This window comes from Rhinopithecus roxellana, chromosome 10, assembly GCF_007565055.1.
Source record: "Rhinopithecus roxellana isolate Shanxi Qingling chromosome 10, ASM756505v1, whole genome shotgun sequence".
NCBI classification, from domain to species: domain Eukaryota; kingdom Metazoa; phylum Chordata; class Mammalia; order Primates; family Cercopithecidae; genus Rhinopithecus; species Rhinopithecus roxellana.
In genome coordinates, this window is record NC_044558.1 from 30043751 (window position 1) to 30071618 (window position 27868).

The 27868-nt window shown below is 33.5% G+C and overlaps 1 protein-coding gene across 1 annotated transcript in view; it reads left to right on the forward strand.

Annotated features, from left to right (window-relative positions):
• Nucleotides 1-27868, forward strand: part of PTPRQ (protein tyrosine phosphatase receptor type Q) — a 220149-nt gene that overhangs the window by 177495 nt on the left and 14786 nt on the right. Inside the window, exons 36-39 of the mRNA XM_010383675.2 lie at nt 14146-14172; nt 14832-14913; nt 17990-18080; nt 20289-20365. Of these exons, the coding sequence (XP_010381977.1) occupies nt 14146-14172; nt 14832-14913; nt 17990-18080; nt 20289-20365 (277 nt within the window). The remainder of the gene's footprint in view (nt 1-14145; nt 14173-14831; nt 14914-17989; nt 18081-20288; nt 20366-27868) is intronic.

Here is a 27868-nt window from a genome sequence, read left to right on the forward strand (position 1 = left end):
ATGAACTTCAGACTATAATGTTCAATCAGGATTATTTTCCTGAGACAAATATTTTTCCACATTAAATCTTTGGCATTATGTTTAATCATTCATTTAATATGATAGATTTTTACATGAAACTTTTCTGGAAGTGTCCACATTTTCAATCACAGGTTAAATTAATTAAATTTATAACTACTTGATATTATTTATATCCATTTTTATAAAAGCTTTTTGATAACTGTTTCAATATAAAAGTACATAAAAGTCTAAGTTGTATATGATATCATTTTTAAATGTCTCTGTATTTAAAAATTAAATATAAAGTAAAAAATTACCTCCAGAAGGAAAAGTAAAAACATATGTACTAAATATGTTTCACTGGTACCTATTGGAAATAGTGAAGTACATAATTTTAAAGAAAAAACAATTACAAATCCTTTTAAAGGCATTGTCAATTATTCAAAATGTTAGCACATTATGAAAACTTGTCTATTAAGATAATTCATCAAATTCTTAATGAAAGCTACCATCAGGCTATTTTAGCAAGTTTGCATTTTTATAAGATTCAATAATATGTAATGCTTATAAGCACAAAGTAATTGTTACCAAGTACTTGCTCAACTCTTAAAATTTAAAAATTATTAATTTTGAAAATACGGCATCAAAGGTCTTGGACTCAAAAAGAATTATTCATTTGTAGTTGTCACTTATTAAAGTTGGTCTTTATCTAATAGATGGACTTTGCAAGTATATTGCCAACATTTCTAAAAATATCTAATACGTGCTATAGAGGAAAGTGTCATCTGATAAGCAAAGTCCTTCCAAATGCTACAGAATGAAGGTTATTCAGTGTTATCACTAAATTGCAGGGAAATGTGTTTTCTTGGATATGACAGCTGACTTTTTAAACATTCAGATGTTGATCTTTATGTTCTAATACAGTGGTCCTATCCACAGATGGATAGTACTCCAAAGATTTAAGTGTCAGATGATTGTAAGCTATCTAAGACATAGTTTTCTATATAAGAAATATTATGTATAAAATATCAAATATGTAAAAAGAATCAATGAAAGATTCCCAGGGTAACTCACCTAAGTGAAACCGTATCATAGGAACACAAGCACTGCTACTACTAGATTGTGTCTCAGTCCTTAAGGAATCATTCTGCATCATCAAAGAAAGTTTTTCCTCCTTTCTCCGTACGGGCCAAATGAATTTTAGTGGTATCCTCCTAGCCTCCTTCCTGCACTCCATCCTCAGTTCCTTTTGCCCTTCCTCAGGCCTGTGTGACCCATCCCTTTATTCTATACCTGAAAATGTATAAGGGAAAAAATTCAAATCTCTCAGTGCAATTAATTTTAGCTATTTGAACAATACAGTTGAATCTGTTCATACTAAAATGTAAACTTTTAAGACCGCTCCCCTCCCCAACACTGGCAGGCATTTGCATTTTGTTAAAAGAATACTTAGTAGCCCCTGAAAAAATCCTTAATAAGTATATCTTCAGGAAATATAATAAAGTGAAAAAGCACTGTTTCTGTTTATTATGTCATGTTTTTCAACAGTCAATATTGGAGAAAGTATTATTTATCAACGAGGTTACATTCGAGGCAGACTGTGGTGAGATTCAATCCCCTAAGCACTATGTATTTTCACAGCTTGCCCCTTTCTCTACTTCTGAACACTAAATACAGCCATCATAAAAAATTAGAAAAGGCCGGGTGTAGTAGCTCACGCATGTAATGCCAGCACTTTGGGAGGCCGAGGAGGGTGGATAACCTGAGGTCAGGAGATTGAAACCAGCCTGGCTAGCATGGTGAAACCCCATCTCTATTAAAAATATAAAATTAGCCCAGCATGGTGGCACGTGCCTGTAGTCCCAGCTATTCAGGAGGCTGAAGCAGAAGAATCGCTTGAACCAGGAACTGCAGGTTGCAGTGAGCTGAGATTGCACCACTGCACTCCAGTCTGGGTGACAGAGCGAGACGCCATCTCAAAAAAAGGAAAAAAAAAGTAGGTTTTTTTGTTTTGTTTTGTTTTGTTTTTGTTTTTGTTTTTTTGCAATGACTGTCATGGCAGCTACAGAAAAGTTTCAGATCATGGAAAAGGTAGGCAATGAATGTATAGATTGTTTACTATTGGTTATTTGTAATTCAGGGTCTACTTTATTTGACCTTCCTTCTTCATTATTTATTTTTTCACTTCTATGTTTATTTATTTACATATTGTATTATTTGTAAAAGGGTTTAAAAGTGAAATAATATTTCAGATAATTTTTATTTTGTTACACACAGAGAATTAGTATATATTACCCATAATAATAGCAAAATTGGAAATATTAGTTTCCATGCTTTTCACTTTTTCACTTGTTTGTTGTGATTCTGGTATTCACAGTTGTTTGTAATTCTAATGGCACATAATAACATGCTTTGCTGGACTTATTACAGAAATGTATTAAAGTAACAATTAAGTGATTTGGGCATTAATTCTTCAGTATAGAGATCTGTGTCCAGCTTTACTATTTATGCAACATTTTTATGTTAATAAAGTCACTAAAACAATAGACAATAAGACTGGAAAAAATAACAAATATAATTAGCTGCATGTACATATACCTGGGTCCTGTCATTTGGTGAAGCTCTAAAGCTCTTCACCTGTTTTGAGGTGTTTGAAGACCTAAATCCATTCAAAGTCAATCAGAGACTGATGGTAGATTCTAGGAGTGAGAACCAAGAAGTTTGATTTAGCTCCCTAAATTGTTGGCAGACTTCTACCACATGTCTTTGTTATCTGCAGGAAAGAACTTCCATAATTTCTCTTAAATCTACCCAACTAATAGGCTGGGCGTGGTGGCTCATGCCTGTAATCTCAGCACTTTGGGAGGCCTAGGTGGGTGGATTGCCTGAGGTCAGGATTTTGAGACCAGCCGGCCCAACATGGTAAAACCCCATCTCTACTAAAAATACAAAAATTAGCCTGGCGTGGTGGCACATGCCTGTAATCCCGGCTACTCAGGAGGCTGAGGCAGGAGAATCACTTGAACCCAGGAGGTTGGAAGTGGCAGTGAGCCAAGATCACACCATTGCACTCCAGCCTGGGCAACAAGAGTGAAAGATCGTCATAAAAAAACAAAGCAAAACAAAACAAAACAAAACAAAAACTACCCAGCTAACATATGCTCTCTCTACTTGATTCTTAGGCATGTCCTTTTTATTCCAGCCTGCTAAATTTTTCATGCAAAATTGAGCTTATAATTTTTCTCAGTCCTGTATGTTTTCCCATGTCCAAAGATAAATGATAAAAGAAGAATCTCTAATCAATAATTAAAATAATAATTTTAGGAAGTTATTGACTAGGCAAAAATAAAACAAAAACCAAACATGGTGCTTGGTGCTAAGTCCTTTCAAGGATTTATGGTTTCATATTTTAGAAATTATTAACTGTTTTATACTCTCTGCCTGTATATTTACATTTTAAAGGCCATTCCGTAATTTTTGTTACTTGTAAATTCTCATTATTTAATTATGTTCCACTTGGTTTCGCAAAACTTTTGAAAATGTTTCTCGCACTCTACACTATTTCTTCCCAAATGAGAGCAGAGGTCAAATAAAGATGTAGTACTCTTTAATTCCATGAAAAAAATTCAAGGATATACCAAAATAATATTTTAAATTCTCAACTGGAATAATTATATTATGCACAAAAATTATTCACATTTTATGTTTAAGTTTAGGTAACACAACCATAATTCTTAGGAAGAATATTTAACATTTTGGGCTCATCTGTTTCACACTTACCAAATTAGGAAATGATCCTTGTGTTTTGTTATTTAATAAACATACAGAACAACATTTTGTGATGGCTCCTGCAAAATACCACCACTTAGTTCATTGAAGTTAGAAAGGTTTCTTAGAGCTCTTATTGGCAAGATCAGCAGACACAGACACGCACAGGTAAGACACAGACCTGTATCACTGAGACTGACTCACTTTGTGGATTGCCTTTAACTAGTTTAACTGTAAAATGATTACCTTCCCATGAGAGCCACGTCACTTATAATTAAATAACTCAACAGAATTTTCATCAGCTAAAAAGCCTATTTGCTAAATAAGTTTTTTTTTACTATCTTCTTTTCACATTTAAGTCATGGAAGTTTTGTTTCTTATGCAGACTAAATCAGAAAAGAATAGTAAAACAATATGAATCAATGTCACTGATATTCTTACTTGACAAAAACTCAGTTTCTTTATTCCTCAATTTTTTTTTCAAAAATTTTACGCACCACTTCATACTAATTACCCTGCCTATTTTAGTTGAGTGAATGTAATGGCACATTATTTTAAGCCTCAAAGCCCAATCCAATAATCACGAATAGAATTAAAGTTCACAACAAAATAAAGCAAACAATCTAATGAGTTGGAAACATTTCTATTTTAAGAGAAATCTTCTTCAATAATTTTCTTTCATCAATAACTTTAGAAGTGTACATGTTGAATGTTTGTTAAATATACGGTTATGTCTTCAGAAAGATTATTGCTTAAAAAAAATTCTACATGTGTACTTTGTAAACTGTAAACCAGAATACGTTTGGTATTGTTATTATCGTGATTTATATTTGCAAAATTGAGTATTACCCCAGTCTACTTTCATATATAGAATTTGCTAACAAAATAATAGCTACTGTTTATGAGCAATTCCTGTATTAAACTCTGCATGTAGGGATTTCACTTAACTCTTTCAACCCTTAGTGGTAGGTACTCCTATCCCCATTTTACAGATGGATTTAAAAAATGATGATAGGACAGGTTTATGTAAATGTCTAAGGTCATACAGCTAATAAGCAGGAGAGTTACAAGCTAGCCCAGGTCTGTCTCTGAGGTATCAAGATACACGTGTGTGTGTGTGTGTGTGTGTGTGTAACTTCGAAGCATACTAGAGAAGATTAATATAAACTTTCTTAAATAGACAAAGACCCATGGAATTCTTCCTCAGCAGCATTTTCTATGACGAGAATGAGTCTAAAGAAAGAGGTGCCTCTTTGGATTTCTTTGTTGTCTCATGATATGAAGCAAAGAAGTGATGGCATTTTAGTGTTGACTCAAACTTGCAGAAACCGGAAAACTTTTAGTAGTAAATTTTTATTTGGGGTTCAATAATAACTCATAATTTTTGACTGATATATGAAATCCTAATAGTTTGTATTTTAAGTGTCATCATTCTTTGACAAATTGTGGTCGTATATTTTACTTCTGTTCTAAACTTAAGCTATCTTTGCAAACAATGGCAAAAATTTGTGTATTTAGAATACAAGAAATGTTCTATACTTAGAATAAAGTTGGAGATACTTAATGCTCATGTTCTTGAAATAACAAATCAAAAATAATTCAGTGTGTTTGTATACTAAATAAATAATGAATCTTTACTTCCAGATACTCTTCATTTTTCTTTAGACGCAAGGAGATTTTTGTCATCCAGTAAGTTACTGTGGTAATGCAGAACTCTGCTGTGATTATTTTAATCTTGTCATGTGGTGTGCTCTATATTTTAAAATACATAATATTGAACATCTTATTGCTTAATGCACTGTTTTTTCCAAAGCTCCCCCAAAAAGCTATACTTTCTACTTACAATATGTCCTTTATAATATTGCATGCTATTGATAATGGTCAAGTTAATCTTATCAAAATGCACATTGACTCATAATGTGCATGTCCTGAGAATTTGCAGTGTTCCCATGTTGTGTTAGGTTTGATAGCAAATTAAGTTTGCACCTAGATTCCTATACAGGCTTCTCATTCTGTTATTAACATGACACAAGAACTGAGTTCCACATCTGATGGGTGGAAACTATATTTACATTTCATACAAGCTCATTTCTGCAACTCTAGGTGGTTAACCTGTCAGGACCAATACAATGACATTTCTTGTTCCCTGACTCTCTGGTGCATACACAGAATGGCATATTTCATGGAAACGTTATTTCTGCACTGACCAATGGGTAGCCAACTGTGAATGCTTCCAGGCGCTCCCCTGATGCTCAGAAATGCCATTTGTATACTGGCACAAGCATTGTTTGTTACATTCTGAGAGTAGCATAGCAGAATATCAGCACTAGCAGGGACCTCAGTAACTGATTGAGTGCCCTAAACATAACAAATTTCTTCATGCAAAGGATGTAAATGAAAGAATATGAATGCAGGAATATGAATGGAGGCAGAGAATAAAAAGGCATTTGATTTCAAAATCACACGCCTTACTAAAGAAGAGTCTGTCTTCATGAGCTATAAGGCTGAATGGGGCCAAAGCTCCTCATAGTATGGTTAACTGTGAATGGTACTCTGCATTATTAAAATTGAGAAGCCTGGTCTGTGTCTACTCTAATCACATTTAGCATTTGGGAATCATAAGTAACCTTGTTTTAACTTCAGATTAACTAGTTACCAAGTTCCCATTGACAGAATTAAAATACTTTTATGAAAATACATTTCCTTCAGAGGACCTGCTTGATGGGATTCAAACATTTGTCAAAGTAAGACGCTGTTAAAGATTTAATTGATCACATTACACATAAAATATCAATTTTCAACCAGCACTCAAAGTTAACCTCTGGGCCATTCCAGACTCAGAGGTAGTTTGTTTGAGCAACTCTGCTAAATGTCTTTCTTCATCATCATAAAATAGAATCCTTTTCCTATTCCTTTTCTCCTTCTCTCTTTCTCTCTCTCTCTCGCTCTCTCTCTCTCTCTGTCACTCTCGCTCTCTTGTTCTCTCTCTCTCTCGCTCGCTCACTCCTTCCCTATTTACTTTCTCTTCTTTCTTTTCTCTTTCTTTTCTTTTTTCTTTCTTTTCTTTCTTTCTTTCTCTTTCTTTCTTTCTTTCTCTTTCTTTCTTTCTTTCTTTCTTTCTTTCTTTCTTTCTTTCTTTCTTCTTTTTCTCTCTTTCTTCTTTCTCTTTCTCTTTCTTTCTTTCTTTCTTTCTTTCTTGCTTGCTTGCTTGCTTGCTTGCTTGCTTCTTTCATTCTTTTTTTGTTGCTTTCCTCTCTCTAACACCAAATTTTCTTTCCTAGAATCAGTGAATAGTACCCTGCTCAGTCAGAGCCCTTACCCTGACAGGCTAAACTTAATCACTTGTGTTAGTCAGAACCTTTATAGAACACTACATACATCATACTATTTAAAGTAGATCTGTCTTGTTCCAAATCTAGTTTTCTGAGGGTGCTTCTAACATCTAACAGAGAAATGTTATTGCCTGCCTGCCATCCTGGCTAACAGGCAGTAAGGCCTTATTTTTAGCTGGTGTAATGTCTTCTGGTGTCTCCTATTCATTGAGTCCTTGCCCAGAGCCCCATTCATCTCTTCACGCAACTTTGATCAGTCTCTTTCTCCTGTCTATCTACAAATTCTACCCTGTTGCCCCTGATGTAGCTAAACAATGCCCATGGTTTTCATTTAGAATACACGGATGACAAAAGAAGACTGCTGGCAAGAACTTTTTTTTTCAAATGTGCTAGTGTGGAAAGGCTTAGTAATAAGGAAAATTCAACTTCTGCCTCACTGGGGATCATACATCTGAGCTCTTTGACATCAGCAAGAAGATTGCATTCGCTTCTCATCTAAAAGGTCATTTCATCTTGATTAAATAAAAATAAATAATAATTGAGTATCTCTCAAGTGATAAGCACTGTTTTAGGCACTGGGAATAGTGTGATGAGAAAGGAAGAAACATTGCCTCCAAAGAGATATCCTTCAAATTTAATGCTTCTTTTAAACTGATTCATCCTACACATACGAGAAGACATGTTGAGAAAGTAATACATATCATTTACTATTAATTGTCTTCCTGATTTAAAAAAGTATTACATGGCCAGGCGTGGTGACTCATGCCTCTAATCCCAGCACTTTCAGAGGTCAAGTTGGGTGGATCCCCTGAGGTCAAGAGTTCAAGACCAGCCTGGCCAATATGGCAAAAACCCGTCTCTACTAAAAATACAAAAATTAACTGGGCATAGTGGCAGGTGCCTGTAATCTCAGCTACTCAGGAGGCTGAGGCAGGAGAACTGTTTGAACCCGGGAGGCGGAGGTTGCAGTGAGCCGAGGTTACACCATTGCACTCCAGGCTGGGCAACAAGAGTGAAACTCCATCTCAAAAAAATAATAAATAAATACATAAATAAATACATGAAAAGTATTCTGTTACTCACTTATGGTATGTTTCTCTTATAAAGTTTTAGAGTCAACTGTATAGGACCAGCCATGGGTTAGGACGTTTTAAGTTTATATCTATCTATCTATCTATCTATAGATAGATATATATCTATCTCTATATATTTTTTTTCAGACGGAGTCTCACTCTGTCGCCCAGGCTGGAGTGCAGTGGCCGGATCTCAGCTCACTGCAAGCTCCGCCTCCCGGGCTTATGCCATTCTCCTGCCGCAGCCTCCCGAGTAGCTGGGACTACAGGCGCCCGCCAAGTCGCCCGGCTAGTTTTTTGTGGTTTTTTTAGTAGAGACGGGGTTTCAACGTGTTAGCCAGGATGGTCTCGATCTCCTGACCTCGTGATCCGCCCATCTCGGCCTCCCAAAGTGCTGGGATTACAGGCTTGAGCCACCGCGCCTGGCCTTAAGTTTATATTGAGCACTACAGAAACATCAATGATTTGGTAAAAGAATGAAGAAGGATGTGAGAGAACATTATTTTCAAACCCAGAATAAAGAAAAATAATAGGAAATAACAAAAATTGAGGGACCTCTAAAAGCATTAAAGTAGATGTTTTGGATAAGCAATAGAATACTGTAGAAGTAGATGTAATTTATGTGTTATTAATGACTTGATGAAATATACAAACTGAAAACTCACACTCAGTATCATACAAAACTTGGAAATATTAATATTTTACTGGAGAAATAGATTCTTCACAAATTTAATCTAAGTAGCAAGTATATGCTATGGGATACAAATATATATTTTTACATCAATTGACAAATTTGAGATTCTTTTATTTTTAACTTAACATCACTGGTTAAGTAGAAAAAAAGTTTCTCACTTTGTCCCATACCACTGATAATGCTGGTTGAAGCTGCTCAACTATAGGCTATCATCTGTGGCTATTAGGACTATATTTTAATTCCCTATAGATTTCAACTAATTGACCTTGAGGGAAAGCTGAGTCTCTGTGACAATATGGTCTTCAATCACCACTGCCAACATAAATAAATGCTTCCCTTCTAGATCCATCAAGAGTAATCTGAGTGGAATTTAAGTTTTTGATAGGCTTTAAAGAAATGAGTCCAGACGTGAAATAAGACCCTTTTCAACCAAAAGATATAGAATTTAAGACAGTTAAGATTCATGTAATAAAAAGTGTTTAGCCCTTTCTATTGGAAATTAGTCAGTTATCTTATTGAAATCTGGACTGTTCCCAAATTGATTTATCCAGTAATGAACTGAATATAGTCTGACGGCAAACTCACTATCATAAGTGAATGAGAATATCCTACCAGTCTAAAAATAGTTTCCATTTAACAGTTTTTTTAAGTTTTTAAAATGTTAATATAAAGTTTTCTATTTGAGTATGTTTGAGTATCTCCTTGGATCACTTCATTCGAAACTAGCACTCCTGAAATAGCATCGTTGATTTTCATGCACATCAATTTCTGTGAGTTTTTAGTGCTTATTTAAGCAAACAGTTTTACCTATTAGGAATTTAGTTATCCCTCATCAGTGATAAGTTAGTGCATTTTCCTTATAGTATGTCCCATTTTCTTTTCTAATTCTCTCTATAAATTATTCAAGTTAATATTTTTATATAAACATTAAAGTTTAAAACCTCAAAGAAAAATACAATTTAGAATGTAGCCAATACCTGAGTGATAAATACACCTGTACAACATGAGGCTAGGAACCAAAGCAATGATAAGTATACTATAGACAACAATGAGGAAGGAAATATCTAACTTTTATTTAAAATAGTCAGGTAATTGATCTCAAGGTGTCTTCTCAATTTGAGCATTCCTGATAGGTATTTGAAGATTTCAACTCACAAATGATTGTGACATAAGTACAGACTAGAAAATTACATAAAAACTGGACTACTAGAAACTTTATTTCTTATCTTACATAAACATAAATGCGAAGAACAGATTCTAAAAAGTGATTGGATTTAGATAAAAAAGAATGATACAAAAGAAAAAAAAGCCAAAACAGATTCCACCTCTCTTTTTCTTAAAGTGTGTGCCTATTTATTTATCACCTGAGTAGGCAGGAGCAATTTTATTGTTCATTTATCTAACTTCCTAAAAAAATACACCTGTTAATTTATAATGTTAGGTTATCTAATATGGCTTTTGCTTAGACTCATATGCTTTTTGTTGATAAATCTATTGATTATACATATTTAAAACTTTGAGTTAGGACCTCTTAAGAATTCTTAATTTCTTAATAATTTAATGGGAAATGTATTCAATTCAGATATTCTCTCACAATAAAACCAGAATATTCATGTTTTGCTTTCTGTGTATCTTAATCTGAATTCATCCACAAATTTATATTTGATATGATTTATCTAATGTTTACTATGAATAATGTTATGGGGGACATCTAGTAAGCCAAGTTGTAATCCTGCCCCAGCCCTGAAGTATATATGAACCCAAATGCTTGTATCCTTAATGCAGGGACTTAAATAGCCATAATACAACATAGAAGATGATTTGTCCTTGGAAATTCGATTTTACAGGGAAATGAAATTATTTTCTTCTTAGTAAAACAGAGTAAGATCGATAGGGTAGTTAACATTTGAATCATGTATTAAAGAATAAGTAAAATTTCCATTGTAGGAAGAATGCCTGGAATGGTATAAAATTGAGAGGGAGGGATACATAGAGAATATCTGGAGTGCAAAAAGGATGCATGAAGAGGAGTTACAAGAAATAATGTCATAAATGTAAGGATGGTTAGAAATGTTTTACATGATTACATGAAAACTGAATTATTATGGTCATTGTATTAGAGATTTGTTTGGGATCTTGAATTGAGAGCTAGATATCCAGACTTGGATTTCTCTTCATGCATCCTTTTTGCACTCCAGATATTCTCTATGTATCCCTCCCTCTCATTTTATACCATTCCAGGCATTCTTCCTACAACGGAAATTTTACTTATTCTTTAATACATGATTCAAATGTTAACTACCCTATCGATCTTACTCTGTTTTACTAAGAAGAAAATAATTTCATTTCCCTGTAAAATCGAATTTCCAAGGACAAATCATCTTCTATGTTGTATTATGGCTATACTATATTTTAGCACAATATAGTCTATCCATCTTTGAGTACAATTAAGAGAATATTCTTTTGGAAATAATGGAAAAAATCCCTTCCTTATATCAGTATCAATTATACAGCAGCATGGATAGGAGCAGCATGAGATATACAAAATAAACTAGAAATAATAGTTATCATACTAATGATAGTAACCAGTACTTATGTATTGCTTACTAAAGCCAAAGACCTTTAAATATATGAACTTAATTTACATATGTTTCCCAAACTAAGAAACTGGGGCACAGAAAAATTAAGTATTGCACATGATAACATAACTGGTAATTGTTCGAGCAGGTATTTGAAACCAATAAAGGCATCATATTTTATAAAAGGCAAGAATTCACAAATATCCACCCAAATCCAATATAGCCCATTATGGTTTAAAATATCTTTAGGTGGACATCATGAAACACACATCATTATCCCCCTTGAAGGGTGAGGGAGCTGGAGTATTTATCCCCCAACTCTGGTTAGTCATTGGTTGATGGATGTTTCTTGGGACATTTACTCTCCGATGCTTCTAGCCTGTATGCAGGAAACACTCAGGGGAGAATGGCAGGTCCTTGTAGTGGGAAACTATCTCCTTGCGTGGGAATGTTGAGTGCCCAGGTGATGTTAGGCACCAATGGCATCTGTACAAACTTTTAAAAATCTGAGTTTCATAGCACTTACTAAATTTACAATGATGTATTTCTGAAGAAAAAAAAAAAAAGAATCGTTAGGGGGAGATTTTAAATCCAAAATGAATTAAGAATAGTGAAACAGCAACTTTTGGTAGAGTTTTTCACTGAAAAGACATGGACTTAAAACAAAAAATGTATATTTATTCGATTAATCATAACTTCTGAAATGAAGAATAGACATGATTAAAGAAAGAAGAGCAATAATATGAATAATATTTTGCTTTAGCTATTTCTTGCTCACTTGTTCTTTAATGTGATTATTCACATTTAATGTCTCTTAGGGATTTCACAAATGTATACCGATTCTTCAAATGGTTTATTGATGTTTTCCCAGAAACTAACATCTACTTTAAATCCAGTTATCCCAGTAAAAATACTTTTGCAGTACCAGCTCAAATTATCCTCTAGGAAAAAGGAATCTCTCTGCGATAGGATGGCAGTCTCACTATCCTCATATAGGTGGACCACTAGCCTGTCACTAAATCAGATATAGTGTGCTTAAATTTTACCAATCACAATGGAATAATATTTGCTGTTATTGTGAAAGTTATCTCCACAAAGCTCAAGAGTTTCTATGTCCACGTGGTAGCAGGGAAATAGACCTTGGTAATCTAAGCATCTCAGTCATATATATCTTAAGTTCAGTTGATCAGAATTTGCCCAACACAACCCTCTATTCTTTCCTATTTCTGAAGAACAAGGTAGCATAGAAGCATTGGATAAGTTATCTTAAGGAAGTTATCTTAAGGTGTGGATGTAGCCTGTAGTTTGTCTTTCTTTCTTGCTGGTCTTTGCTGAGGGGTAATTATTTTCAACAAAGATTGATTGTTGCTTCCGTCCCCACTGCATCTGTTACTGTGTCAGAGACATTTCCAGGGCCTCCAATATTCAGACATTCCACTTTCCCTTCCCCAAATCAGAGATTATTCTCATTTGGTAGCCCTTTCAGCCAGCTCCATATCCATGTAGAGTCAGGAATTCTTTCTTGCTTTCTTTAAATCACTCTAGGTATTGTGAGGCACTCTTAAGCTTATCCACCAAGACTCTTTGCTTAGCTACTGCTACTCTGTCACTTAGATGCCCTGTTTGGTAATGGAATAGTCTACCACTTTATATTTACTCTGAGAAGCTGGAAGATACAATATCTCTTTCTGCTTGGGGTCACCCATCATTAACTGAGAATTCTAACATTCCACTTTGTAATACCTGCTCCAACACCCCCATATTTTTCAACAATTCCTGTATTGTAATGAAATATACTTCCTTTTTACTCATGTTTTCTTCATTGAACACACTTCTTTTTGACCATTTTCATATTTATGATGCTATATTTTTCAAACCAATTTTTTTCTTTTATTCATCCTTTACTTCAAAAAACATACCTTCTTACAAATATTTTTCAATTAAAGAATATAGTAAAATCCCCAATATTATTCTAAATTTAAAACTTTGAAACATTCATATGTTCCTTAGTTCATTTCATTATATTTTGTGCCTTTTGTGTTTTTTGCAGTGCTAATTTGTTGTGCATGACATAAGTGTTATTAATGATACACCCCTCTCTAAGTTTGTGTGTATATAGCCTACTTAGCCGTTAAAATTATTTCTCTTTTTACAGAGTTTAAATAATTTGGCCAATGATCTGTCACAAAAGATAGGTCTAAAATAATGGAAATAGTTATAATTTGTTGTTGCTGTGTATTTATCCAAACTCACTCATGAAACAATACTTAGCCAATGTGATGTCATGTTTTATGGATTCATTCTGTCTGGTTCAGCACTTTCTATATATAAAGGAAATATTTTTAAAATTCACATTAACTCTTTTAGACCACTAAATACCATGCAATATTTTTAAAAATGATCTATTTTTAATGTAGTATCCTAAATGCCTAACATTTTCAGGCATTTATAATGACATTTATAATAACAATAACAACTTTTTAGCTCGAGAAAGAAGGTAAATTATTTGATATGTTTGAGTCCAAATGATATAATTTCAAAAAAGAAATAAAATTTAAAATAATGATCACATATTAGTTAAAGGCATAGCACATTTTATATTATTGATTTATTATGATTTTCTGACTTTAATCTACACTTCTTTCAGAATTAGCTGTCCACTCTGACTCACAATGCATTTAACACAATCTCTATTGCAGGTTACTTAGTTATAGAAAATCCATCAGGTAAGTTTGTTAAATTTTTTTTCTTTTTTTTGAATATCAAAGTTAGATGCACTGACTCAGTAGAGCCTTACTGTGTGATTCACTTTTTGTATGTTTGTTGGAAAAACCTCCAAGCTGGATATAAATCATAAAAGCATGACTAATTGCATGGTAACTGGAGAAATGCTTTCTCTCTCTCTGGGGTGAAGCCTGCATGTCTGTATTTTAGCTTGGGAAGTAATACGGGGATATTTAAACTCCTTGGGGTTTGAAAACCATGTCATTATGAGAATGAGGTCACTGCAATATTTTATATCTTCTAAAACCTTGTAATGTATAAAATGTTTTCTGTCTGACAAAGAGGTATTATGTGCTTTAGGATTCAATGATAACTTTATGCTCTTACATTTACTTGAAAAACGTTCTTCATTAAAATGCTAAATCCTTTATTGAATGTCACTAAAAAATTGAAGGAATTTTGTACCATGAATACAAAGAAAGTGAGCTTAAAGAGGAAAAGTTAATTTTATAAATATAACAGAGTGACTTTAAAAAGCTCTGTTGTTTGTGGTTTGGGGGATGTCCATTGTTCTTTAACTTGTTAACAGTGAAGCCAGTGCCAATGCTAACGTGAACAAATATAATCTAACATGACCCTATTCTATACCCTTTACTTGAAGGCCAATAAGCAAGAAATCCTTCCTGCAACATGTTGAAGAGCTTTGCACAAACAACAACCTAAAGTTTCAAGAAGAATTTTCGGTATGTTACTAGCAGTTGTCACAACATTGCAAGACCTCCAGTCGTTTCATGTGTCACATTTCATGTCCATTTTAAGCATGCAAGGCCATGAAGGACTCTGGCCTTGATAATCAATACCCAATTACCAGGCTGATTGTTTTGATAGTAATGTTACACTGGGCAGCCTCTGGTGCAACCCGATCAGAATTATTCACCTACTGTGTCAGGAAAAGGTGCTCTTCTTCAGACCTCCCCTGTATTGGCAGCATGACCTTGTCTCTTCTCTGCTCTTTCATCCAGATGTAGATGCAAATATAGAATGATACATTCATTAGGTTTTGTATGTGTGTTCAAGGTTTAGGTCATACTATACATGTAGGTTTATATTTAAGTAATTATTTTACATTGAGACACTAAATTATTTCATTTTACATTTGCCTACTTGGATTACATTAGTGATATAGATGAATGTGAGACCAGAACTTGATGCTTCCAGAAACTATAAGAAAATTATTTCTAGAACTGCCTAAAAATTTTTTAAAAACCATATAAACAATGTCCATGTTTTACAGGGATCTTTTTAAAGTTACTATGGAATAAGTGCTGTATCATATAATGAAAATGTTTAAAATTAAGAATTTGTCACTTTAAATCTACTTAAAAGTTGGGAATAGTTTTATTGTTTTTAACATTTTGTGTATCTATAAAACTGAAATTATTTAAAAACATAAGGTAGATATCAAATCTGCAAGCTACTTTAAGACTTATAAGCATCTTTTATAACTTAGGTGATTATTTTGTTATTAAGAAAGACAGATTTCTAAATGTCACCAAAAACATTATTTCTATTTTATTTTTTTCCATGAAATTCCCAGTGTGTGAACTTCTGAAACAAAGACTAAAACAATTGGATTAAATAATTCAGAATTATAATATTTCAGTCTCTTAGGGAATAATAACAAAAATGAGAAAAGATTAATGGTATTTCCTGCAGCCTTTTGGTTATGCTTCTTAAGAAATATCGGTCTGGACTTAACAAAATCAATGGTGCCATAAAATTCTTCCTAGCCTTTAGACGGCAAGAATTCTCAATTTTTCAGGAGCAAAAGTGTAATTTCACTAGAATAAGAGCGAATATAATTACATTATGCATGACCAAGTAGATAAAAAGTTTTATTAGCAATAACATTTTCACATATATGAGAAAGTTTCTAGTTTAACTGTTTTGAAGACCATAGTTTTAAGAACTTTTTAAAAATTGTGTTTTGTCTAATGCTTTGTTAAGAATTTCTAAAGCAAATTATTAAATTATTGTGTTTTAATAAATACATTTTGGTGCATATATTTGATAAACTTTTTAACTCTGGATATATTCACTGACATCTTAAATATTTATAAGTTCCTACTATGTGATAGGCATTGTATTTGGCACATTGATATATATTAAATCAGCACTTACCAGCTAAGTGACTTTGGGCAAATTTCTTAAACTCTCTGTGCCTCAATATCTTGATTTATAAAATGATAATATCTACTTTATTAAATTATGAATATAAAATGATTGAATAAAAGCAATACTAAGAACAGTAGCTGGCACAAATATTAGCTATTATGATGATAAATTCTACGATAAAGAAGCTCATATTATGGTAAGAACTGCAGATGTGTAAAAATTACAAATTTACTGTATCATGATGGAGATATGTATAAAGATTGAGGATCAAATCTGTTTGTATATCAACCAGAAAAGATTTCATAAAAAAGGTGACTTTAAAGATGAACTTTCGGATGAGCAGAAGTCTAATGAGAAGGTAAAGGAAAAAAGGTGTTCCAGAGAGAGGAAAAGGATAGGAATGCAAAAACAGTCTAACTCATCTCGGGTACCACTGAAAAGAGATAGAGCTAAATAGGGTGAATTGTGGCCTTGTGCACCCTGGTAAGGATAAGCCTGCCCAGTGTAACATTACCATCCAAACCATCAACCTGGTGTTTGAGCATTGCTTACCAAAGCCAGAGCTGCTTAAATCTAGAAATGGAAACTTTTCTGTGAAATAATTATAAAATATAAGTGCTCTTTCAGTCCTTTTAAACTCACCTTTTTTCTCCCTTCTTTATGTATTTCCAAAACTTTGACATGAGGAAGCTGTTCTAGGACTCCTTACTAGGTTAAAAAGTTTTTGTAAGCCTTTGGTGCCAACACATCAGAATTCAGATCTTACACTATTCCTGTCCATTAATACATACCCATATGTAAACAATTGTCCAGATTTTAATTTTGGGAAAAAATAAGAAAGGGAAACTTATCTAATTAAAAGAAATAATTTATATTGATGTTGAAAAATTGTTAACACACATATGTTTAGTGCTTTTTATGGAATTTGGTAAGTTGAGATTTCTAAAATGGAAAACTATAAATTTCATACACGTAAATTTTCAGCTCAACAAAATAATGAACATATTTTCTTATACCAGACTTTTTAATGATGCTTGCTTTGCCAAGAGCAAGATAGGTAAATAATATCATAAATTTTCATCAAATGTCAATAATAGATCTTCTTGACCCTTCATCTACATCTGATAATTCTTAATCGCACTTTTGCATTCTATTATTGATTTAACAATGCTTACTGAGAGCAAGAATTGACCTCTGGCATCTTCTCAAACTGACCAATGTTGTACCAATTAATAGGCACGAAATCACACTGCCTGAGGAGAAAAAACAAAAAATAAATCATTGAAATCCCTCTTCCTACTAAGTAGACATTAAAATATTAAACAATAGTGTGTACCCAATGAAACCATTAGTAACATATGTAGAATGGTCACTAACATGGTTGCCGCATCTTAAGGCTTCCCAAAGTGCAAAGAAATTATCTTAGAAAGAGCAATAGCCCAACTGAGCAACTTTATTCAGGTTATTTTTGGTGAAAGCCTAGGGAAACTCATTACTGTTAACTTGATCTCATTTCCACAGTTATGATAAGTGCTTTTAATTTACAAATTAAAAAAAGTTTAGAACAAATAACTGTCTTTTAATAAGTGAAATTTCTTGTTTACTTCTGATAAATGTAAACTTTGCAATGACTTTATTTTACAGGAATTACCAAAATTTCTTCAGGATCTTTCTTCAACTGATGCTGATCTGCCTTGGAATAGAGCAAAAAACCGCTTTCCAAACATAAAACCATGTATGTGCATTTTTTGGTTTTGGTTTAGCTAGGAAGTATTTTAAAATGCCTACCATCTTAACTTTTTTTGTTGTTTCCTTATTTTATTTTATATTGATTGAATTATAATAATGTATTTTATAGGCAGTGACTATCAAATTATATTTCTTTTGCTTTGTTCATATTTAACTAAAGTTAGTATACATGGTTTTCAGTTTGTTCACACAAGTTCACTTATGCAGGTGCAAGAAACTGTAGACCTAATAGTTTCTTAGCTTTGTAATTTAACCCAAGTAATGAACCTGTTTGACATCTTCCGACAGACCTAGCATCAAATGCAAAGGCAATATTCTCACTTAGCTTTGTGCATTAGTTTCCCTTACAAGCATAGCAGTGTTTTCCTATGGAACATTAAAAAATGCATTGTAAAATATTCATTGAAAATCAGAGTAAATGTGCACTTACATGAATTCGTTTTACAAATGAGGCCGAATTGTGCTTCACCATGGTAAATACAGGTTCATTTTTCAATCAATAAGAAAAGAAACAGTGTTATTTTCTTTAAGAGGATTATACAAAATCTGTGTTATAATGACAACTTATAGCTGAGGTAACCGAGGAGCAGAGAAGCTAAGCAATTTACCCAAGGCCATATGTATGGTAGGCAGATCATCTGGAATTCAGACCCAATCCTGCTTACCCATTTTGCCTCCTTGAAAACAAACAGACAACCCATCAAAACAATTAAGCAGTGGATATTTCATGTCATTTCCATGTTTAGCTAAAATTATTACTGGATGTTTCCATTTTAATATCAAGCTGGTAAACTTTCTCAGGAAAAATAATTTCTTTGAAGAAAAGTAATGAGTACAGGGTATCTAATTTTATCTAGTTTATCTAATTTTACTAGCTCTTAAAATATTCTAAAAACTAGTAATTAGAAATTTGAAAGAAAGAATAGGCAGATAAATTAATGGAAAAGAATGAATGGTCTAGAAATAGACCCAACTACCTAGAAAACAAAGTGGTGTTCCGAATTAGGGAGAAAAGATGAAATGTTAAAAAAAAATTGATACTATTTGCTGTTCCAACGACAACAGATAAACAATAAAAGATATATCTATACCTCATTCCTAAAAAAAAAAAAAGTCTCAATGGGTCAAAGATTGAAATACTTAAAATGAGAAAAATCCATGAAATTTTCAGAAAAAACTATCATTTGTAAAAGTAATAATAATTTGTAATGACAAACAACTTTGACAAATGGTACAAAATCCTGAAGTCATAGAGAAAAATAATAAGAAATTTGATTGCATAATAATATAAATGTTTGTATGGTAAAATTGATAGACAAAGTCAAGGACAAGTGACAAACTAAGAAGAAAATTTTAATTCATATGACAAAAGGCTCTATGTAGCCTTCTGTTTTAGTATACTTTTTAAAAATAAAAATGAGAAAATGTGAAAGACGGTTAATAGAAAAGGCATTAAAATGGTTAATAAACATAAGCAAAGAAATTCAGTTTCACTTGTATTTGAGGAAATCAAAATAAATATTATGAGACATCAATTTGTATTTGTCAAAAGAACATAAGATGTTTAATAATACCTTGTGATAGTTAAAGTAAGAGGAAACAGAATTTTTCAAACACTTTGGTTCAGGGTGTGAATTGTTAGAGAACAATTTAGAAATGTTTTTCAGAATTTGAAATGCATATATATAATCTAAAAATTTTACTGCTGGTAATATATTCTACAAGTTTACTCCTACATATATGCAAAAATTTCAATTATGTCTATTCAGCATTTTATAATTGTGGATCATTTAAATAATAATAAAAGTTTAAATAACTACGTTATATTCAAACAGTGAAATACTGTATAGCTTTTTAAAATAATGTATTACATATCTTTGTTTATGCTGATATGGAAAGACACAATTTAAAAAATGATTTGCAGAACAGATTGTATATCCATTTATAGCTAAAGAAAATTAGAATACAAAGAATATGTATAGAAAATTCTGGAAATATATACAAGGACATATTAATAGTCATTGTCTCTGGGTGGTAGAAGTATGAGAGAATAAATAACTTTTTTACATTTGCCGCCATCTGTGAAATTGGAATGTTATATTATGAACTCCTTTGTGTTACTTTTATAGTTAAAAAAAAAAGTAGTAACAATTTAAAAAGCCAATTAGCATTTATTCCTTATATTTTCTTCTAGATAATAACAACAGAGTAAAGCTGATAGCTGACGCTAGTGTTCCAGGTTCAGATTATATTAATGCCAGCTATATTTCTGTAAGTTACTATTTTTATGTATTTTGTAATTGTATAAAACATAATTACTGAAATTGTGTTATCTTTCCAATAGATGGGGATATGGATATGCCTAATAGAGATACTAAATTATCAAAAATTATTTCACCAGTACATGGCAGATGTTCAACTTCAGGCTACACATCCCTGGTCTTTCCAGTAATTCATATGCTTTGTTAATGTATTCTCCATATATAATGAGGTTTGCCAATCTCTGTGAATTAAAAATTATTAAATGGACAGTTATGTCTATATAACATGAAAATCTGTTCTGCAGCTCTTCCCTTCTAGATCTGCAGTCCTTCAAGTGAGTGATAATGCCATCACCATCATAGGTACATTGAAACCTTATATGCACTCAAGACCGCCACTTGGTTTGCACATTCATGGAATCTTAAAGAAGGAAGTACCCTTAATTTGACCATTCACCTTGGAACTCTAAAAAATTCCCATCAGTCTCTCCTGGCATTGATTCATCCACTTCTTTCTAAGGCAGATGATTCTATCTCTGAACAACTCTGTTTTACAGTTGTTGGGGTTTTTTTAACCAAGTTATGTCCCTCTACATTCTTACCCACTGACTTAAATTCTAATGCATAGAAAACTTAACTATCTTCATTATGGTGAATCTACAAACACATGAAGATTTCCTCTGCTGCCCACACTCTCCATAGGCTTTTTCTTATCCATAGGTCTTCTCACCCATGCCCGCTATTTCCTTCAGCTCTATTAGGGCTCTTGTTACATGATGTTCCACCCTTTCTCCAACATTAAACATACTTGTGCTATGTCCCATTCCCTCCAAGCCTTTGTCAAGGAGGGAAAAAATTAATTAGTACTAAATCTGATATTGATTGATAATTAATCTAAAATTGCAATCATATATTGGGTCCTATTGTCAAAGGAGTGAATAATGGGAGAATTTAAGACTTTAAGACTTTTTAACCAGAGAAGTGAAGGAAAGTTTGGAGGAGCTAAGGTATTCTTTAAATTTCATTCTATTTTTTTATGCTAGAACTTTAAATCTGTATTTAAAGAATGACATAAATTTACTATTATGGTAAATTTTATTCATGTATCTAATGATTGATTCCCTTAAAAATGTAATTCAAAATATAAACATTTTGGTGAAATCTTATGCTTACAATTTCCATTGTAATCTAAACTCTACAGCATGTTAAAGTTTTACTTGGATTTACAAAATGATGCATATATGTGTTTAGATATTTAAATGTAATCACTACTCTAATAATCAAATGCCATCAAGCAGGACAAGGACAACTGGTTGTATCAGTGACCTATTGATTTGTATCATTTTTTATTCACCAACAAGTAGATACAAATCAATAGCTCATATTGCCTAATATTCCATAAGAGATGCCAGTACAGGATGTAAATATAATTAAGAATAAAACTAGACAATTTTAGTAGGTGTAGCTGAACCACACAGATTATGTAAGCAAAGTAATTTTCACAAATCCCCAGTGTCCCCTTTAAATATGATAGGTTGTCAGCATACAGCTATGAGCAAATGATAACGTGGTATTAGCAATAAACTAGGAAGGCTGAAGATATATATTCTACTGTAATCAAGTGATGTTGTAATATAATAAATCTTACAACAAAGTCACTATGACCCAATGTAATGATATGCATAATCATTGCTGAGCTGCATGGTAAGCAGGCTCATATGGAAGGCACTTTACAAAAGCAGATTTCCATACTGGGGCTGGAAGTGTACTGTAGCACTCAAAGAAATCTCCTTTGTTTGGGATGCCAAGAACAGATGGGAATAGATGTAGCGATGATACTGTAGTGGCCCTCACTTTCCACCTACATATTCACACAGTTTCACCTCAGAAAGAATGTCTGGTATCTCAATTTCCCCCTACTCCCAAAATTTATTCAACAGCACTTCCAGTTGAAAGTTCATGAACACTTTTCCCAGGAGCAAAAGACAGAGGCCATCTGTGAATGGGTTCTCGGTTTCAATTTCTTTGGAAGCTATGGTAAAGGAAAGAGAACTACAGAGGGAGGTAGGAAAGAAAGCAAAATAACTACTGTTCAGATAGAAACAGGAAAAACTGAAGTCTGGGGAAGAGACAGAGGAGGACCAGCATATGGTCTGAGGGATGTGTGTTAAGACTGGGACACTTTAGCCCAGGGTTTATAACTAGGTTAACATGTCAATGTGTGTTTTCCTCTGCCCTTGGCCATTCTCGAGAATGGTGCTCCCAGAGTTAGGACTTGGAAAGGCTTAGAAGATTTTGATGAAGGATAGACTGTGAAAGAGGTAGGAAGAAGAAGTGATATTGCAGCACCATAATCTGCCACCAACTGTACAAATGAGTTTAGAAATGTTTTCAAGAGGGCCAAAAGTGAAAATACTATGATTTTAGGTATAAGAGGGAGGTTTATAATTAATTTTGAGGAAGTCTCCTCAAAATTTCTCTCCTGTCAACTTGAGATGCCTGCAATTACTTTAACTTAATGACAGCTTTTAACACAACTAGAGATTAAAAGCTATCATACAAATGGTTGCAGTAACGTTAGAAACATCAGATTTGTTCCTATGTTGATAGAGCATTTTATTTTATTTATTTATTTATTTATTTATTTATTTATTTATTTATTGAGACGGAGTCTCGCTCTGTCACCCAGGCTGGAGTGCTGTGGCTGGATCTCAGCTCACTGCAAGCTCCGCCTCCCAGGTTCACGCCATTCTCCTGCCTCAGCCTCCTGGGTAGCTGGGACTACAGGTGCCGCCACCTCGCCCGGCTAGTGTTTTGTAGCTTTTTTTAGTAGAGATGGGGTTTCACCGTGTTAGCCAGGATGGTCTCGATCTCCTGACCTCGTGATCCGCCCGTCTCGGCCTCCCAAAGTGCTGGGATTACAGGCTTGAGCCACCGCGCCCGGCCGATAGAGCATTTTAATACTAAAGGATATTGTGTCCCTGAAAAAGTGAAATGTGTATACATAAATATATTTGCATATGTGTATATACAGTTATATTTTATATGTATATATTTGTATGTTTATAACATATATAAACATGTGCATTTTATATGTATGTGTCTAGATATGTATATGCATGTATATAAATTCTCCCACTATTCACTCCTTTAGCAATAGGACCCAATATATTGTAATTTTAGAATAATTATCAAACAATATAGAATATGGTGATATATTTGTATATGCCCATATGTATACATTTGTATATAAACATATACATATATGTGTGTATGTACACACATATATGTATACATACACACATATACATATAGGCATATACAAATATATCACCATCAATGCCCAACACATTTTCTTTAGCATAATAAAGCAATTGAGGGTGTTTGCTGGAGTAAATATAAACTGCACATTTTACTTTTTTTTTTCCCCAGAGCTTATATGGGTAAATAAAAAAACCTGTTCAAGGACATTGATAAGCACTAAGATGTCATTATCTCCTGTATAATATGGATAAACTTTAACCTAAACAATCTACATTTACACTTCAAAATTTTCAAAGCCATTTCACATTCCTTATTTTACAAATAGTCTTCAAAATGACTCTCTGGGGTGTGCAAGAAAATAATGATTATCTCTAATTTATAATTAGGAAACTGAAGATTAGCTAATTTAAATAGTCTGCTCTACAGGGTACACTATTAGAAAGGGCTAAAGTCAAAACGAGTGTTCTAGTCTCTAGGCCTATACGTTGTTTTCATTATTCATACTTACTGCCTTCTTCTATACAAATTTAATGAAATACCTTATCCTCACTAAACTTAATGCTAGAATTATTGAGAAAGTATGCAGATTATCATTTAGGTTTGCACCATCCAACATTCACAATAGTTAAATCTCAAAGGAAGAAAAAAAGGATTGGTTTGACCTTCTCCATCTCATATGCTATTCTAAAACTAATTATATCTGCATATACAAATTCACTGGATATAATTGAATAACTGCTGTATGAGATTAGAATAAAGCATAAAAATATTGATTTGGAAGCAGCATTTAAATTACTTTTTTAGCATGTAGTTCTCCAATACCTGAGATGTAGTAGGCACTTAATAATTGTTGAGTTTATAAAAAGGAGGATTATATTTAGGTGGGTAAATACATATGCTTCAGAGTTCAAATGGACCTGAGTTCAAATTCCTTCTCTGCATTTTTGTAGCTGTATGACCTGAAATTTTCTGAGTGAAGTTTCTACACTGATAAAGCAGGAATAATACTCAACCCTACTTTATTCATTGCTACTAAATCGTATTTCAATTATTCACTGAATCACATATTGGAAGCACTTAAAAATGCATGTTATTTTTATTGTTGTTGATGTTTCATGGTAGTAGATTCTACATTTTCCTGGCTGCTAATCCAGAGGAAAATCTCTTCACTAATTTAAGGACTGCAATGAAAAGTACCATCCATGGGTAAATGTCGTAATGAAAGTTGACATGTGGAATGAAATTTACACTTTGTTCCATGTATCACAGTGCTTTACAAACCAGCAAACTCTATATTCCAATTGAAGGGCAAAAGTCCAGGCAAGAAGTTTCCTCTCAGAAAAGTCAAAAGTTTGCACATGCATATTCAAAGGTAGAAGCAAAAATAGTAAACAGAATTGACATACTTTCTTCATTTTCATAAGATACAATGGAAATATCTCCAAAACACCTTTGGGCAAACATTTTATCTGGTGCTTTACCGTTTTCTGAAATAAATTGGCCTTTACAGGAAGAAAACTTAAATGTGTCTTAGCTTCTTTACATGAAAATCAAGGGGGAAATGTGACCATATAAAGATATACTTTAATAACAGATAATACATAGACATATGTATTAAAAAGAAATATAAAATAATATTTCAAATCCTGGAAAACTGAGATCATATAATGTTAATTTTGTAAATAAGTGATAACAAGACTGTATAGGAATAATCCCAATTATTTATATATAGGTATATATATAATATACAGTATAATATTTAGTATATAATATGTGATATATTATTTATATTACTCTGTGTGGAACCTACTCCTCCCTTACAGGTACTGGCTCTCTGGCCCTGCTCACTAGTGGGTCTGCATTCCCTCCCATACGTACTCAGCACAGAGAAGGGTCAAGTTGCCTCAGTCCTCAGTGCCACCTCCATATCATTCTCTATCCCTCTGCCCTAAAATTGCCAGCTTGAATTCATGCCGTCAAGCATGGGACACACTATTGCTCTTTTTGGAAGTTAATTACCATCCCCTAAGTCACTTTCTCTCATTTCTTGAAGATTTCACTCCAGTATCACTGCTCTTCTCTCATCACTACTTCTGTCATAATTATTGATGATGTCAAAATTCATATAAAATATTGACACATAGCCCTGCCCATCACTTTCTGGACCTCTTCTCTTGCAGTGACTTGCCTTCCACGTGACCTCATCACTTTCTGCCATGTTCACAACCTAGACCTTTTCACCACCAAGAATTGTAGCCTCTCCACAATCTTGATTGCAGTTATCTCACTATCTGTCCAAATCCTTCTTTCAGATCACTGGACTCTGACAATTCTTCAACCCTGCTCTGACCTACAGCCCTTTGATTCTATCAAATTTTCCATTTTTCCTAACCCAATCAAGACTTCATTTTTTTTCTTGCTCATCTTGATTTGCATGCCTATTTGTTTCCTTTCCTGTATTGTATATATCCTCAACTCTCAAATTTATCTCTTATAGTCTCACTCTTTTGCTAAATCCCCAAACTTTGTTAAATAAAACCCTCCATGGATTCTTCTCTGTGTTACTGGATGTATATTGCAGAAAAATTCATGATCATGCCAAAATAGCTCACTTTAAACTCATGGCCACTAACCTCAAAAATACAGCCTCCTAATCTATTCAGTCTCCCTTTCTTCTGGGAGATTCTTTCTCCTTCTTCTTTCTCCTCTGGCCCTAACACTATGTTCCTCATTTTCACCTACATCTGATGGCCTTGTTTATATTTCACTGATAAAACAAAAGCAATTAAAAGAGAACATCCACAAGGTCCCCTACCTGTCTGCATCTGTGTCCATATACTCAGTCTTTCTCCTGTGGCTGCGTATGAACTGTCCTAGCCTCTGATAACAGCCAACCCTTTCACTTGGACACTACATGACCTCTCCCTTTGCCTCTCAAGAACATGGGTTGAGGAATTCTCTTTTCTGCATCATGAATTTTTCTCTTTTAGCAGCTAAACAAATCTATTGTAATTTCTTACATCATAAAAATATCTTGATATTACAGGTCTCTCTCTACTTCTCTATTGTTCTGTGTTTTATTTACATTATAACCCCTTGAAGAATTGTCAACACTTACTATCTTCGATTCCCTTCTCTTATCTCTTCAGCACCCTCAAATAAGACTTGGATACTAAGCAAGCACAACACCAAACCAGCTATTTTCAAGGTCACCAATTAACTACTCAGAAAACTAGCTTCAAGTCTCAGTCCCCAATTCATTTGACCTTTCAGCAGCTCTGACTCTTTCATCTTAGTCTCATCGGTTCTATCTCATCTTCTAGACCTGCAAACAAAATAATTTAGAGCCCAATACTTGAATTCACTATCTCTTCCAAACTCATTTTCTTGGTGATTGTAAGAGTCAGGGTTCTCTAGAGGGACAGAACTAATAGAACAGATGTATATATGAAGGGTCATTTATTAAGGAGTGTTGACTCAACAATCACAAGGTGAAGTCCCAAAATAGGCCATCTGCAAGCTGAGCAGCAAGGAAGCCATTCCAAGTTCCAAAATCTCAAAAGTAGGGAAGCTGATAGTGCAGCCTTCAGTCTGTGGCCAAAGGGCCATGGCAAATTACTGGTGCAAGTCCCAGAGTCCAAAAGCTGAAGTACATGGAGTCTGATGTTCTAGGGCAGGAAGCATCCAGCATTTCCCAGTCCACTGACTCAAATGTTAATCTCCTTTGGCAATACACTCACAGACACACCCAGACACAGTACTTTGTGTTCTTCAATCCAATCAAGTTGATACTCAGTATTAACCATCACAGTGATGTCATCCAATTTTCACAACTTTAAGTAAGAGATATGAGCTGACTACTTTCAAATTTATGTTTCTAGTTTGGACTTTTCCTGAATTCTAAAGTCATATATCTAATTGCCTTCGTGGCATTCCTACCTGAATATCTAATAGTGATTTCAAACGTACTATGTCCAATGTGAGTTTTTTATTTTCCCTGTAAATCTGTTCATACTAAAACCTCAAAAGCACAGGCAGTGAAAGCAAAAATAGAAAAATGGGATTATATCAAACTAAAAATCATATGCGCAGCAAAGGAAACAATCAACAGAATGAAGAGACAATCTGCAAAATGGGAGAAAATATTTACAAACTATTCATCAACAAGGGATTCATATCCAAAATATACCAGGAACTCAACTCAATAGCAGAAAAAAAAACCAATTTAAAAATGGCAAATAAGCTGAAT